This window comes from Peromyscus californicus, unplaced genomic scaffold, assembly GCF_007827085.1.
Source record: "Peromyscus californicus insignis strain IS unplaced genomic scaffold, ASM782708v3 Scaffold_13__1_contigs__length_99412109, whole genome shotgun sequence".
Classification (NCBI taxonomy): Eukaryota; Metazoa; Chordata; class Mammalia; order Rodentia; family Cricetidae; genus Peromyscus; species Peromyscus californicus.
Genome location: NW_026294424.1, coordinates 15,690,627 through 15,703,707, shown reverse-complemented (window position 1 = coordinate 15,703,707; position 13,081 = coordinate 15,690,627). Strand labels below are relative to the sequence as shown.

Sequence of the window (13,081 nt, the reverse complement as noted above, 5' to 3'; positions counted from 1 at the left end):
GATTTTATTAAGGGAAGGGAAGAAGGGATGCAGAGTACACCTCTGGAGATAAGAGAGGGGGGAGAGAGAGAGAGAGAGAGAGAGAGAGAGAGAGAGAGAGAGAGAGAGAGAGAGAGAGAGAGAGAGAGAGAGAGAGAGGTGGGCATGGCCCACCTCTTAAGCATGCACAAACCGGCTATGCAGATGGGGCTCCCAAGGATCCTGAGTGGGCCAAGGTACTGCTTACTTACTGGCAAGTTTCCTAAGACAGGGTAATGCTTAAATGCTAACAACACCTGTTTGTCCTTCTCAGAGAACTGGGCTCTAAATTAAGTTTTGAAAGTGAGAGAGTTTAACCCTTTCAAAGGATAGAAGAAAGGGGCTATGGAATTTGCCTCTGTAACTAAGGAAAGTTATTTGAACTGTGGGGGACTCACTCAAGAGGTTTCAGAGAAGAATTTTAGTATATTGCCTAGAGATCATTCTTGTGATATTTTGGTGAAGAAAGTGGCTGCCTTTTGCCTTTGTCAGAAGAGTTTGCCTAAGGCTAAAGTAAAGAGTTTTGGATTAATTCTGTTGGCAGAGGAAATCTCAAAACAGCATAAAAAAAGGAACAAACTGCACAGGGTAAATTAGAAAATGTAAGATTTAAGGAGAAAAGGGACACCAAAAAGTGGAATAAAGCTAAATCCTGTGTTCAAGGACATAAACAGGTTAAGAAATGGAATAAAGGGAGTGATGACCTAAGGGCAAGATCCCACCCCGCTAAGTTTTCAACTAGTGAAAAAGAACTAAAGAAAAGCTTAGAGGCAGGTGTGGTGGTGCACACCTTTAATCCCAGCACTTGGAAGGCAGAAGCTGGTAGGTCTCTGAGTTTGAGGCTAGCCTGGTATAGAGATCCAGTTTCAGTACAGCCAAGCTTAGGCAGTGAAGGACAGAAAGCTGATGAAGATGTAATTGAAGGTGGGGTGGGGGACATCTCAGCCCCAGTAAGCAGCAGAACTTGGTAGCTTCGGCCACGTGTTTCTGGATTTAAGGATAGAAGAAAGGGGTTATGGAATTTATCTCTGAGACTAAGGAAAGCCACCGAGGCCAGGCATGTGTCAGGGGTTTCCCTGAATGGAGGCTTAGAGATACTGTGTTGTGAAGCTATGAATGTGAAGACTGGATTGCCTTGGAGACTCTAAGATGTTGGAGATGCCAGAACCATAGGATGGATAACTGCTGAGGAGAGCTGCTAACAGGGAGTGGAACCAGCCCAAGAAAAAGAAGTGTGTTGTAGTCAACAAAGCTGAGTTGAGTTGGAGATCTGAAGAGTGCTTTGACATCAAACAGGGTGCTACAGAGTTTGGAGTTTGCCCAGATTGTTTTTGGTTTTGCTTTGGTCCAGTATTTCCTCACTGTCTTCTCTTTCCTCCATTTTAGAATGGTAATTTTATATTCTGTGCCATTATATGCTGGAAGTATGTGATCTGCTTTTTGATCTTTATTTTATAGGGGATTACAGTTAAGAGATTGCATGATGGATCAACAACAGAGAGGGAGAACAAGGAATAGGAGACCATGGTAAATGAAGACCACATGAGAATAGGAAGAAGCAAAGTGCTAGAGAGGCCCACAGAAATCCACAAAGATACCCCCACAACAGACTGCTGGCAGTGGTCGAGATACAGCCCGAATTGACCTACTCTGGTGATGGGATGACCAAACACCCTAATTGTCGTGCTAGAAACCTCATCCAACTACTGAGGGATCTGGATGCAGATATCCATGGCTAGGCCCCGGGTGGATCTCTGGGAGTCCAATTAGCGAGAATGAGGAGGGTTTTTATGAGCGAGAATTGTTGAGACTAAGGTTGGATAAAGCACAGGGACAAATAGCCAAACGAATGGAAACACATGAACTATGAACCAATGGCTGAGGGGTCACCAACTGGATCAGGCCCTCTGAATGGGTGAGACAGTTGATTGGCTTGATCTGTTTGGGAGGCATCCAGGCAGTGGGACTGGGTCCTGTGCTCATTGCATGAGTCAGCTGTTTGAAACCTGGGGCCTATGCAGGATCGCTTGGCTCGGCCTGGGAGGAGGGGACTGGAACTACCTGGACTGAGTCTACCAGGTTGATCTCAGTCCGCGGGGAAGGCTTTGCCCTGGAGGAGGTGGGAATGGAGGGTGGGCTGGGGGGAAGGTGAGGGGGGGCGGGAGGGGGGAGAACAAGGGAATCCGTGACTGATATGTAGAACTGAATTGTATTGCAAAATAAAAATAAAAAAAATTAAATAAAAAAAAAAAGAGATTGCATGAATCTCTGAAGAGACTTTGAGCTTTAGACTTTTAAATATGTTTGTGACGGTGTTATATGAGACTATAGGGAGTTTTGAAGTTGGACTGGTTGCATTTTTGCATTATGGTATGGCTACAAGTCTTTGGGGGCCAAGGAGTGGGATGTGGTGGTTTGAAAGATGGCACTCAGTGAGAGTGGCACTCTTAGGAGGTGTGACCTTGTTGGAGTAGGTTTGGCCTTGTTGGAAGAAGTGTGTCATTGTAGGGGCGGGCTATGATGTCTCCTATACTCTGGATACCACCCAGTCTCAGAGACCATTTGCTGTTGCCTGCAAGATGTTAGACTCTCAGCTCTAGCTATGTCTGCCTGCACTTTGCCTTGTCCTACCATGGTGATAATGGACTGAACCTCTGAACTGTATGCAAGCCACCCCAATGAAATGTTTTTCTTTTTAAGAGTTGCTGTGGTCATGATGTTTCTTCACAGCAATAGAAACCCTAATACAAGTATTTATCTTCCTTCTCTCCAGTATTGAAAAACATCCCCGAGGGCTACCCTGGCCTAGGTATCCTGTTGTTAGGTGTCCTGTTTCTGAGTCTCTTATTGCTTCTCTTGGCACTTTTTTCTCCATTGGAAGTTCCTTCCTCTCTCTTTGCAGTACTACCACATTTTTCTTTGCCCGTCTTTAAGGCATGGTTTTTATTGTACAAGCCTAAGCTCCCCGCATATTTGTCCTGTTATATTTTGTTTTTTAATTTTTTTTTTGGTTATTTTTACCAGTCCTTACCTATTCTCAGCAACCCAAGTCACATTACCAAGTTTAAAACCAACAAGTAGTTCTAGCAGCATTTTATTGAAATTATACTAAATTTCCTAATTATTTGGGTAAGAATTGTTATCTGTGTAATCTTAAAATTTTACATTGAAGGTGAGGGGGGCAGGAGGGGGGAGAACAAGGGAATCCGTGGCTGATATGTAGAACTGAATTGTATTGCAAAATAAAAAAAAAAAAAAGATGAACATTGCAAGGAAATGAGAGGAAAAAAAATTTACATTGAGGAACTCTACCATTATCATCATTTGTGTACAGTCTTTGGAGTTTCTCATGTCTTTTATATCCATAAATCTATAAGGTTATTTCCTGAAGTACTGATGAATCTCTCAGTAAATTGACCAGATTAAGGATCTAATTCTAATCACCTCTGGAACACTGTGATAAGGCACTTTTAAAGTGAGTGACTGTATACCTATTTGTGTATCCTGTGATGTGTGAGGCTACTTTTGTGAGTACTTACAACTGTGTTTTGGATATTCAGGCTTAGACTGCCTGTTCCATCAGTGAGTTACAATTATAAGAATTACTTAAAATAGATGACTAGTTTTGTCAGGAGAGTTAGTTTCAATTCTATTAATTCAAGAACATGGTTTTAGAAGTCCTTTCTTTTGCTTATTCCTACTTTCAGAAGTGCCTTCATCATTTACTTTTGAATCTTTTGTGCTTAGAATTATTTTGTATATTATATGTTTTGGCCATGTTTGGTTTGTCCTTGTGATTTTACACTTTATTCATGTAACTCTTCTTAACCCTCAGAGTATAAGTTGTCTGATGCTTTGAATAAAGTTGGCTATTGCATAAGACTTTAGTTTGCCTCAATTTTCAGCTCCATTCTGTTAGTCTCACTGCCTCTAGAGTGGTGACAGTGTATGAGCATAGTTTCTCTGGCAAGAGTACCAAAAGACTATTCACAGTGGAGTCTGTCCTCACAGAGCTGTTCCTTGGTAACAAACACTTTAGTATTTAGTAGTTTAGTATTTCATTCAATTCCTCATATAGTTTTTGTTTTTCACACTCAAGAAGTAGAACTGATAACCTTCTAGCTAACATGTTTCCCTTCTTCCACAGATTCATCTGAAAACTACATTAAGACAAAGACTTTTGAGGGCTTCTGTGCATTACATCTTGCTGTGAGTCAAGGGCACTGGAAAATCACACAGATTCTTTTGGAAGCTGGAGCAGATCCTAATGCAACCACTTTAGAGGAAACCACACCATTGTTTTTAGGTGATGTATGCTATTTTTGATACAGATGTACATTTAAAAATATTTTTCTTAGTGAAACTGTTATAGAATTTTTTTTTGCAAGTATTATACCCCTTTCTTTTGATTCTGAAACTGAAAAGCTATTTTTAAAGATTTCTCTTTTGTTTTTCTACTCTTGGGTGGTGGTAATATAACTTGAAAATGTTATATTTAAAGCTGCAAAACCCATTGTGAATTGAAGCTGCCTTGTTGTCCAGGGCAGTGCTAAAGACCAATAGTGCTTGACTTGGAGCAATCATTGCAAGGTTATCTGCTAAGATCTTGTTTCTTTTTGTTTTGTTTGTTTGTTTGTTTTGATTTTTTTCGAGACAGGGTTTCTGCATGTTTTGGTGCCTGTCCTAGATCTCGCTCTGTAGACCAGGCTGGCCTCGAACTCACAGAGATCTGCCTGGCTCTGCCTCCCGAGGCATGCTGGGATTAAAGGTGTGCGCCATCACTGCCCGATCTTGTTTCTTTTTTTTCTTAGTATTAAAGATTAAGGTTCTGTGGAAGAAATAATCATTTATTGCTTGTGGATCACGAGTCAGACTTCTTCAGTGTGGAACTTTTAATTCCTTAAGGATCACAGCCAAATCCTGAGTTGTATACTGCTAATAACTTTTTAAATTTTTATTCCCTATTTCTCTTTGGTTCTGTTGGTTTTTTAGTGACATTTTTGATTGACTGCTTGACTCCAATTGACTGAGACATGAGGAAATTCAGAGGATGTCGTTGAAGTAGAATTAGTATATCTAGACTGTAGCTTTGGTTCTACCACATATAACTTGTATGACCATTTATTTATTACATGCTTGTTGCTTCATTTATAAAATGGGAGTATTGTATCTGTCTAGATTTTGTGTTTCACATGAGACTAAAATGAAATATCTTTGGAAGTAGATTTTTCTTTGTGAATACATAAATATTTATTTAAAAATTTTATGTGTCGGGGTTGGGAATTTAGCTCAGTGGTAGAGCACTTGCCTAGAAAGCACAAGGCCCTGGGTTCCGGTTCTCAGCTCCGGAAAAAAAAATAATAATAAAAATTTTATGTGTCATAAAATTCAGCTTTAAGGTAGGTAGGGATATGTGTGTGTGTGTGTGTGTGTGTGTGTGTGTGTGTGTGTGTGTGTGTGTGTGTGTGTGTATGTGTATGTGTGTTCCTAACATGTGAGAGCCTGTGTGCATAGATAGAGGAAGATATTAGTTTCCTGCTCTGTCACTCTCTAAATGAACCTTAATGCTTCTGTTTCTGTCCCCATAGCCCTGAGGTTATAGGTTCAAGGCCATGTCTAGGGTTTCATGTAGGTGCTGGGAATTTGAACTCAGGGCCTGATGCTTGTATAACAAGCACTCTTAGCTGCTAAGCCATCTCCTCAGCCCCAATTTTTAAGAATTTGATAGTGAGTGAGGCTACAAAATCATTCCATCACCCACAAATTCCATCTTCCTACTTTGCTTTGTTTTCAGGATCTTCCTATGTAGTTCATGCTGTGGCCTTGAACTGGAGGGATCTTCCTTCCTCTGCGTCCCAATTGTTAGGATAAAGGCATGTGGCTACCATAGTAGGCTTTGTGCCAATTTTAATTTTTCATCCCTAACTCCACCCCTGACAGCTATTGATCTGTTCTCATTCCCCTAGTTCACATTTCACAGAATGTCATGAATATATGAAACAATGTACTATGTAACCTTTGAGATGCCTTTTTTTAAAAAAAAATGCTTAGTATAATGCTTTTAGAATTCATCTGTATTGTTACATGTATTGATGGTCTATCCCTTTTTATTGATGGATAGTACTGTATTCCATTATATGGATGTACTATTGTTTACCCATTTGAATTGTTGTCAGTGTTTGGTGAATATATATATCTGGTATAAATATTTGCATTCAGTTTTGTGTGATTATGTTTTCATTTTTCTAGATGTGCTAAGTATATGCTTACCTCTACAGAACAATTTGGAAATTTTATAAGCTGTTTTACCACTTTCCATTCCTTTCATTAATAGTTTAGAGTTTAGTTGTCTCATATCCTCAATACTTGGCATCATTAACTTTTAAATTTAAGTTATTTTTTGTAGGGTTTAGTGATATCTCAATATAGATTTAATTTGCATTTTCTAATTATTTTAGAAATATAGTGAGAGCATTTTCTCATATGATTATTTATGGTTTCTGTTTCTGTAATTAGATAATGGAAATAATTAATACTAGTAAAAAGGGTTCTCATATTTTTCCATTCAGATTTGGTCTTTTACTATTTTATTTAAATACTTTCTTTCATTTCTTTTTTTTTATTAAGAGATTTTTCTATTCATTTTGCATACCAACCACAGATTCCCCTGTCCTTCCTCCTCCTGCCGCCCACCCTTCCCCCCAACACAGTCCCCATTCCCGCCTCCTTCAAGGCAGGGTCTCCCATGAGGAGTCAGCAGAGCCTGGTACAATCAGTTAAGGCAGGTCCAAGCCCCTCCTCCCTGCACCAAGGCTGCACAAAGTGTCTCACCATAGGCACTAGGTTCCAAAAAGCCAGCTCATGCACTAGGGACAGGTTCTAATCCCACTGCCTGGGGGCCCCCTATACAGTTCAAGCTAAACAAATATCTTACTTGTCCAGAGGGCCTAGTTCAGTACCATGGGAGCTCCTCAGCTATTGGTCCACAGTTCATGTGTTTACACTAGTTTGGCTAGTTGTCTCTGTGCTGTTTCCAGTCATGGTCTCGATATCCCTTGCTCATAGAATCCTTCCTCTCATCGATTGGACTCCTGGAGCTATGCCTGGGACCCAGCCATGGATCTCTGCATCTGCTTCCATTAGTCACTGGATGAGGGTTCTATGATGACAGTTAGGGTATTCAGCCATCTAATCATCAGAGTAGGCTAGATCAGGCACCCTCTCGACTATTGCCAGTAGTCTATGATAAAGTCATCCTTGTGGATTTCTGGGAACCACCCTAGCACTCCATTTCTCCCTATTCCCATGGTGTCTTCATTTATCATGGTATGTCTTTCCTTGCTCTCCTACTCTGTTCCCGTTCCAGCTTGAACCTCCTACTCCCCTAAGGTCTCATCTCTTGTCCTTTGCCCTTCATTACCCCCACCCCGACCCCAGTTTGCTCATATAAAACCCATCCATTTCTCCATCACTGGCAATCCATGTGTCCTTCCTAGGGTCCTCCTTACTAGCTAGGCTTCCTGGAGCTGTGGGTTGCAGTCTGGTTATCCTTTGCTTTATATCTAGTATCCACTTATGAGTGAGTACATAACATGTTTGTCCTTCTGAGTCTGGGTTACCTCATTCAGTATGATATTTTCTAGTTCCATTCATTTGCCTGAAAATTTCATGATGTCATTGTTTTTCTCTGCTATTTTTCTCTCCATTGTGTATGTGTACCACATTATCTTTATCCATTCTTCAGTTGAGGGACATCTAGATTATTCCAGGTTCTGGCTATTACAAATAATGCTGCTATGAACATAGTTGAGCATGTGTCTTTGTGGTATGATTGAGCATTCCTTGGGTATATGCCCAAGAGTGGTATAGCTGGGTCTTGAGGAAGATTGATTCCCAATTTTCTGAGAAACTGCCATACTGATTTCCAAAGTGGCTGTACAAATTTGCATTCCCACCAACAGTGTAGAAGTCTTCCCCTTGCTTCACATCCTCTCCAATATAAGCTGTCTTCAGTGTTTTTGATCTTAGCCATTCTGACAGATATTAAGATGGTATCTCAGAGTCATTTTGATTTGTGTTTCCCTGATAACTAAGGATGTTGAGCAGTTCCTTAAATGTCTTTTGGCCAATTGAGATTCTTTTGTTGAAAATTCTCTGTTTAGCTCTATAGCCCATTTTTAAATTGGATTGTTCAGTATTTTGATGTCTAGTTTCTTGAATTCTTTATATATTTTTCATCAGCCCTCTGTCAGATGTGGGGTTGGTGAAGATCTTTTCCCATTCTGTAGGCTGTCATTTTGTCTTATTGACCATGTCCTTGCCCTACAAAAGCTTCTCAGTTTCAGAGGTCCCATTTATTAATTGTTGCTCTCAGCGTCTGTGCTACTGGTGTTATATTTAGGAAATGGTCTCTTGTGCCAGTGCATTCAAGACTACTTCCTACTTTCTCTTCCATCAAGTTCAGTGTACCTGGATTTATGTTGAGGTCTTTGATCCACTTGAAATTGAGTTTTGTGCATGACAGATATGGATCTATTTGCAATCTTCTACATGTTGCCATCCAGTTATGCCAGCACCATTTGTTGAAGATTCTTCTTTTTTCCATGGTACAGTTTTGGCTTCTTTGTCAAAAATTTGGTGTTCTTAAGTTTCAGATTAATGTCAAGGGTCTTCAATTCGGTTCCATTGGTTCACATGTCAGTTTTTATGTCAGTACCAAGCTATTTTCATTACTATAGTTCTATAGTAGAGCTTGAGGTCAGGGATGGTGATGCCTCCAGAGGTTGCTTTATTATACATGATTCTTTTAACTGTCCTGGGTTTTTTGTTTTTCCATATGAAGTTGAGTATTGTTCTTTCCAGGTCTGTGAAGCATTGTGTTGGGATTTTGATGGGGATTGCATTGAATCTGTAGATTGGTTTTGGTAAGATTGCCATTTTTACTATGTTAATCCTACCTATCCATAAGCATGGGAGATCTTTCCATTTTCTGATATCTTCTTCAGTTTCTTTCTTCAGAGACTTAAAGTTCTTGTCATACACACAGGTCTTTCATTTGCTTCGCTAGAGTTAGCCCAAGTTATTTTATATTATTTTTGGCTGTTATAAAGGGCGATGTTTCTCTGATTTCTTTCTCAGCCCTTTTATCATTTGTGTATAGGAAGGCCACTGATTTTTTTGAGTTAATCTTGTATCCTGCCACATTACTGAAGAAGTTTATCAGCTGTCGGAGTTCCCTGGTAGAATTTTTGGGGTCATTTATGTACAATATCATATCATCTGCAAATAGTGAAAATTTGACTTCTTTTTGTCCAATTTCTATGCCTTTGATCTCCTTATGTTGTTTATTGCTCTGGCTAGAACTTCAAGTAGTATATTGAATAAATATGGGGAGAGTGGACAGCCTTGTCTTGTTCCTGATTTTAGTGGAATTGCTTTGAGTTTCTCTCCATTTTATTTGATGTTGGCTGTTGGCTTGCTGTAAATTGCCTTTATTATGTTTAGATATGTTGCTTGTATTCATGATCTCTCTAGGACCTTTATCATGAAGGGGTGTTGGATTTGTCAAAGGTTTTTTCAGCATCTAATGAGATGATCATGTGTTTTTTTTCTTTCAGTTTGTTTATATGGTGGATTACATTGATAGATTTTTGTATGCTGAACCGTCCTTGCATCCCTGGATTGAAGCCTACTTGGTCATGGTGGATAATTTTTTTGATGTGTTCTTGGATTCAGTTTACCAATATTTTATTGAGTGCTTTTGCATCAATGTTCATGAGGGAGATTGGTCTGTAATTCTCTTTCTTTGTTGCATCTTTGTGTGGTTTGGGTATCACGGTGATTGTAGCCTCATAAAAAGAGTTTGGTAATGTTCCTTCTGTTTCCATTGTGTGGAACAATTTGAAGAGTATTGGAATTAGTTCTTTGAAAGTCTAGCAGAATTCTGCACTGAAACCATCTGGTCCTGGTTTTTTTTTTTTTTGTTGGGAGACTTTTAATGACTGTTTCTACTTCCTTAGGGGTTATTGGCCTATTTCAGTAGTTTATCTGGTCTTGATTTAACTTCGGTATGTGGTATCTATCCAGAAAATTGTCCATTTCTTTTAGATTTTCCAATTTTGTGGAGTACAGGTTTTTGAAGTATGACCTGATGATTCTCTGGATTTCCTTATTGTCTTTTATTATGTTTCCCTCTTCCTTTATGATTTTGTTGATTTAGATGCTCTCTCTTTGCCTTTTGGTTAGTTTGAATATGGGCTTGTCTATTTTGTTGATTTTTTTCAAAGAACCAACTCTTTGTTTCATTGATTTTTGTATTGTTCTCTTGGTTTCTGTTTTCTTGATTTCAGCCCTCAATTTGATTATTTCCTGGCGTCGATTCATCCTGGGTGAGTTTGCTTCTTTTTGTTTTAGAGCTTTCAGGTGTGCTGTTAAGTCACTAATGTAAGGTTTCTCCATCTTCTTTTTTTTTTTTGGTTTTTCGAGACAGGGTTTCTCTGTGTAGCTTTGTGCCTTTCCTGGAACTCACTTGGTAGTCCAGGCTGGCCTCGAACTCACAGAGATCCGCCTGGCTCTGCCTCCCGAGTGCTGGGATTAAAGGCGTGCCCCACCACCGCCCGGCTTCTCCATCTTCTTTATGTGGACATTTAGTGCTATGAATTTTTCCTCTAAGCACTGCTTTCATAGTGTCCCATAAGTTTGGGTATGTTGTACATTCATTTTCATTGAATTCTAGGAAATCTATAATTTCTTTCTTTATTTCTTCCTTGACCCATTGGTGATTCATTAGGACATTGTTCAGTGTCCATGAGATTGTAGACTTTCTGTAAATTTTGTTGTTGTTGAAATCTAACTTTAAGCCATGGTGGTCACATAAAATACAGGAGGTTATTCCAATTTTTTTGTATCTGTTGAGATTTGCTTTGTGGCTGAGCATGTGGTCAATTTTAGAGAAGGTTCCATAGGGTGCTGAGAAGAAGGTATTTTCTTTTGTGTTAGGGTGGAATGGTTTTAGATAACTAGTAAGTCCATTTGAATCATAATTTCTGTTAGGTCCCATATTTCTCCTTTAAGTTTCAGTCTGGCAGATCTATACAGTGGTAAGTGTGGGGTGTTGAAATCTTCCACTACTAGTGTGTGGGGTTTGATGTGCGATTTAAGCTTTAGTAATGTTTCTTTTATAAATGTAGGTGCCCTTGTATTTGGGGCATAAATGTTCAGAATTGAGACTTCATCTTGGTGTATTACATCTTGTGATAAGTATGTAATGTCCTTTCCAATCTCTTTCGATTGATTTTAGTTTTAAGTCTATTTTATTAGATATTAGGATAGCTACACCAGCTTGCTTCTTAAGTCCATTTGAATGGAAAGTCTTTTCCCAACTTTTTTCTCTGAGGTAGTGCCTGTCTTTATTGATTTATTTATTTTTTTGGTTTTTTGAGACACGGTTTCTCTGTGTAGCTTTGCACCTTTCCTGGAACTCGCTTTGTAGACCAGGCTGGCTTCGCACTCACAGAGATCTGCCTGCCTCTGCCTCCCAAGTGCTGGGATTAAAGGCGTGCACCACCACCGCCCGGCTGTGTCAGTCTTTAAAGTTGAGGTGTGTTTCTTGTATGCAGCAGAAGATGGGTCCTGTTTTCATATCCATTCTGTCAGCCTCTGTCTTTTTATAGGCAATTTTTGACCATTGATGTTAATGGTTATTAATGACCAGTGATTGTTAATTCCTGTTATTTTTTGTTGGTAGCGTTGTGTGTTTCTCTTTTGTATTTATCAGTGTGTGATTATCTATTGCCTGTATTTTCATGGGTGTACCTAACTTCTTGAGGTTTGATTTTTCCTGCTAGTGCTTTCTGTAGGGTTGTATTTGTGGACAGGTATTGTTTAAATCTGATTTTATCATGGAATATTTTGTTTACTCTATCTATAGCAATTGAGAGTTTTGCTGGATATAATAGTCTGGGTTGGCATCCATGGTCTCATAGTGTCTACATAATGTCTCTCCAGGATGTTTTCCCTTAATTGACCCCTGGCTTTTGTTATATTTGAGACTGAGAAAGGGGTGAAACAAAAGGAGGAAAATCAGGGATCACAGTTTCCTCTTACTAGCCATCTTAATGTCTGGATTCTTCATCCAATGAATCTAATTGTTGCTGTAAATTGAGTATAGCTGAATGGAAATGAGAATTAATCAGCTGTTGAGTTGATTAATGCTTGGGCTGACTCTTCTATGGCCTTATTAAGTGTAGAGACAGTGGCTCCCATTTGAACCAGGGGGGCTGTGGCTGCTGCACCACCTGCCACAGCAAGCAGAATAGCAGCCATTATGGCTACTGATATTCCAAAGTCTCTTTTAATTCTTGTTTGTTCCATCAATTCTACCCTATGGAAATGTGTTACACTGGTGAAAGGTACCCACAGGAAAGCAGGGAGGTGCTCTGTCCGTGAGGCCTGCTCAGGATTCCAGCTTACAAAGGTCTTGAGTGCAATTTAGCATTGACATGGAAGAACTGGCTAAGATAAAGAAAAAGGGGGTCTTTATGCATACAGAAGTGGCAGAGAGGGCAAAATATTTTCACATGATAACATAGAGATCATTTGTAACTCGGTCAGAAGCAGAGATGGTATCATAATATAAAAAGGTATAATATCCATTGAAGTAAGTGCCTCCTTTTATAAACAGAAAGGGCCTAAAATCCATACAGGCATGGGGACCATGTAGAGGCCAGGCCCCAAAGACAGTTCTGGCCTTTTTTACTCATCTTATGAGGTAGCCATCAGTAGTTTTTGTTGTAGTACAGTTCAAAGATAGTATAGCCTCACCCTCCTCTGGTGTCTCGATCCAAAGCTCCAAGTTAGCCTTTCCATATATGGGCGGGGTACAAAAATCGGGAAGGCAATGATCCCGGTTAATAGGTATTTTAATCTTGGTAGTATATTCCCCTGGATTTAGACAAAAGGAATCAAATGGTTGCTGAATGCCTTCAGTGATTTTTTTTTTCCTATTTTCTCAATAGTGGGGCCCATTATTTTGATACCCTGCATAACTCCAATCTTTTCTCCA

The 13,081-nt window shown here is 39.5% G+C and overlaps 1 protein-coding gene across 5 annotated transcripts in view; it reads left to right on the top strand.

Annotated features, from left to right (window-relative positions):
- The window catches only part of Asb3 (ankyrin repeat and SOCS box containing 3), a 154,929-nt gene that overhangs the window by 41,071 nt on the left and 100,777 nt on the right, over positions 1–13,081 (top strand). For all 5 annotated transcript variants that reach the window (XM_052734553.1, XM_052734548.1, XM_052734549.1 and 2 more), the window contains exon 3: positions 4,166–4,324. In XM_052734553.1, coding sequence (XP_052590513.1) covers positions 4,166–4,324 — 159 coding nt within the window. The remainder of the gene's footprint in view (positions 1–4,165; positions 4,325–13,081) is intronic.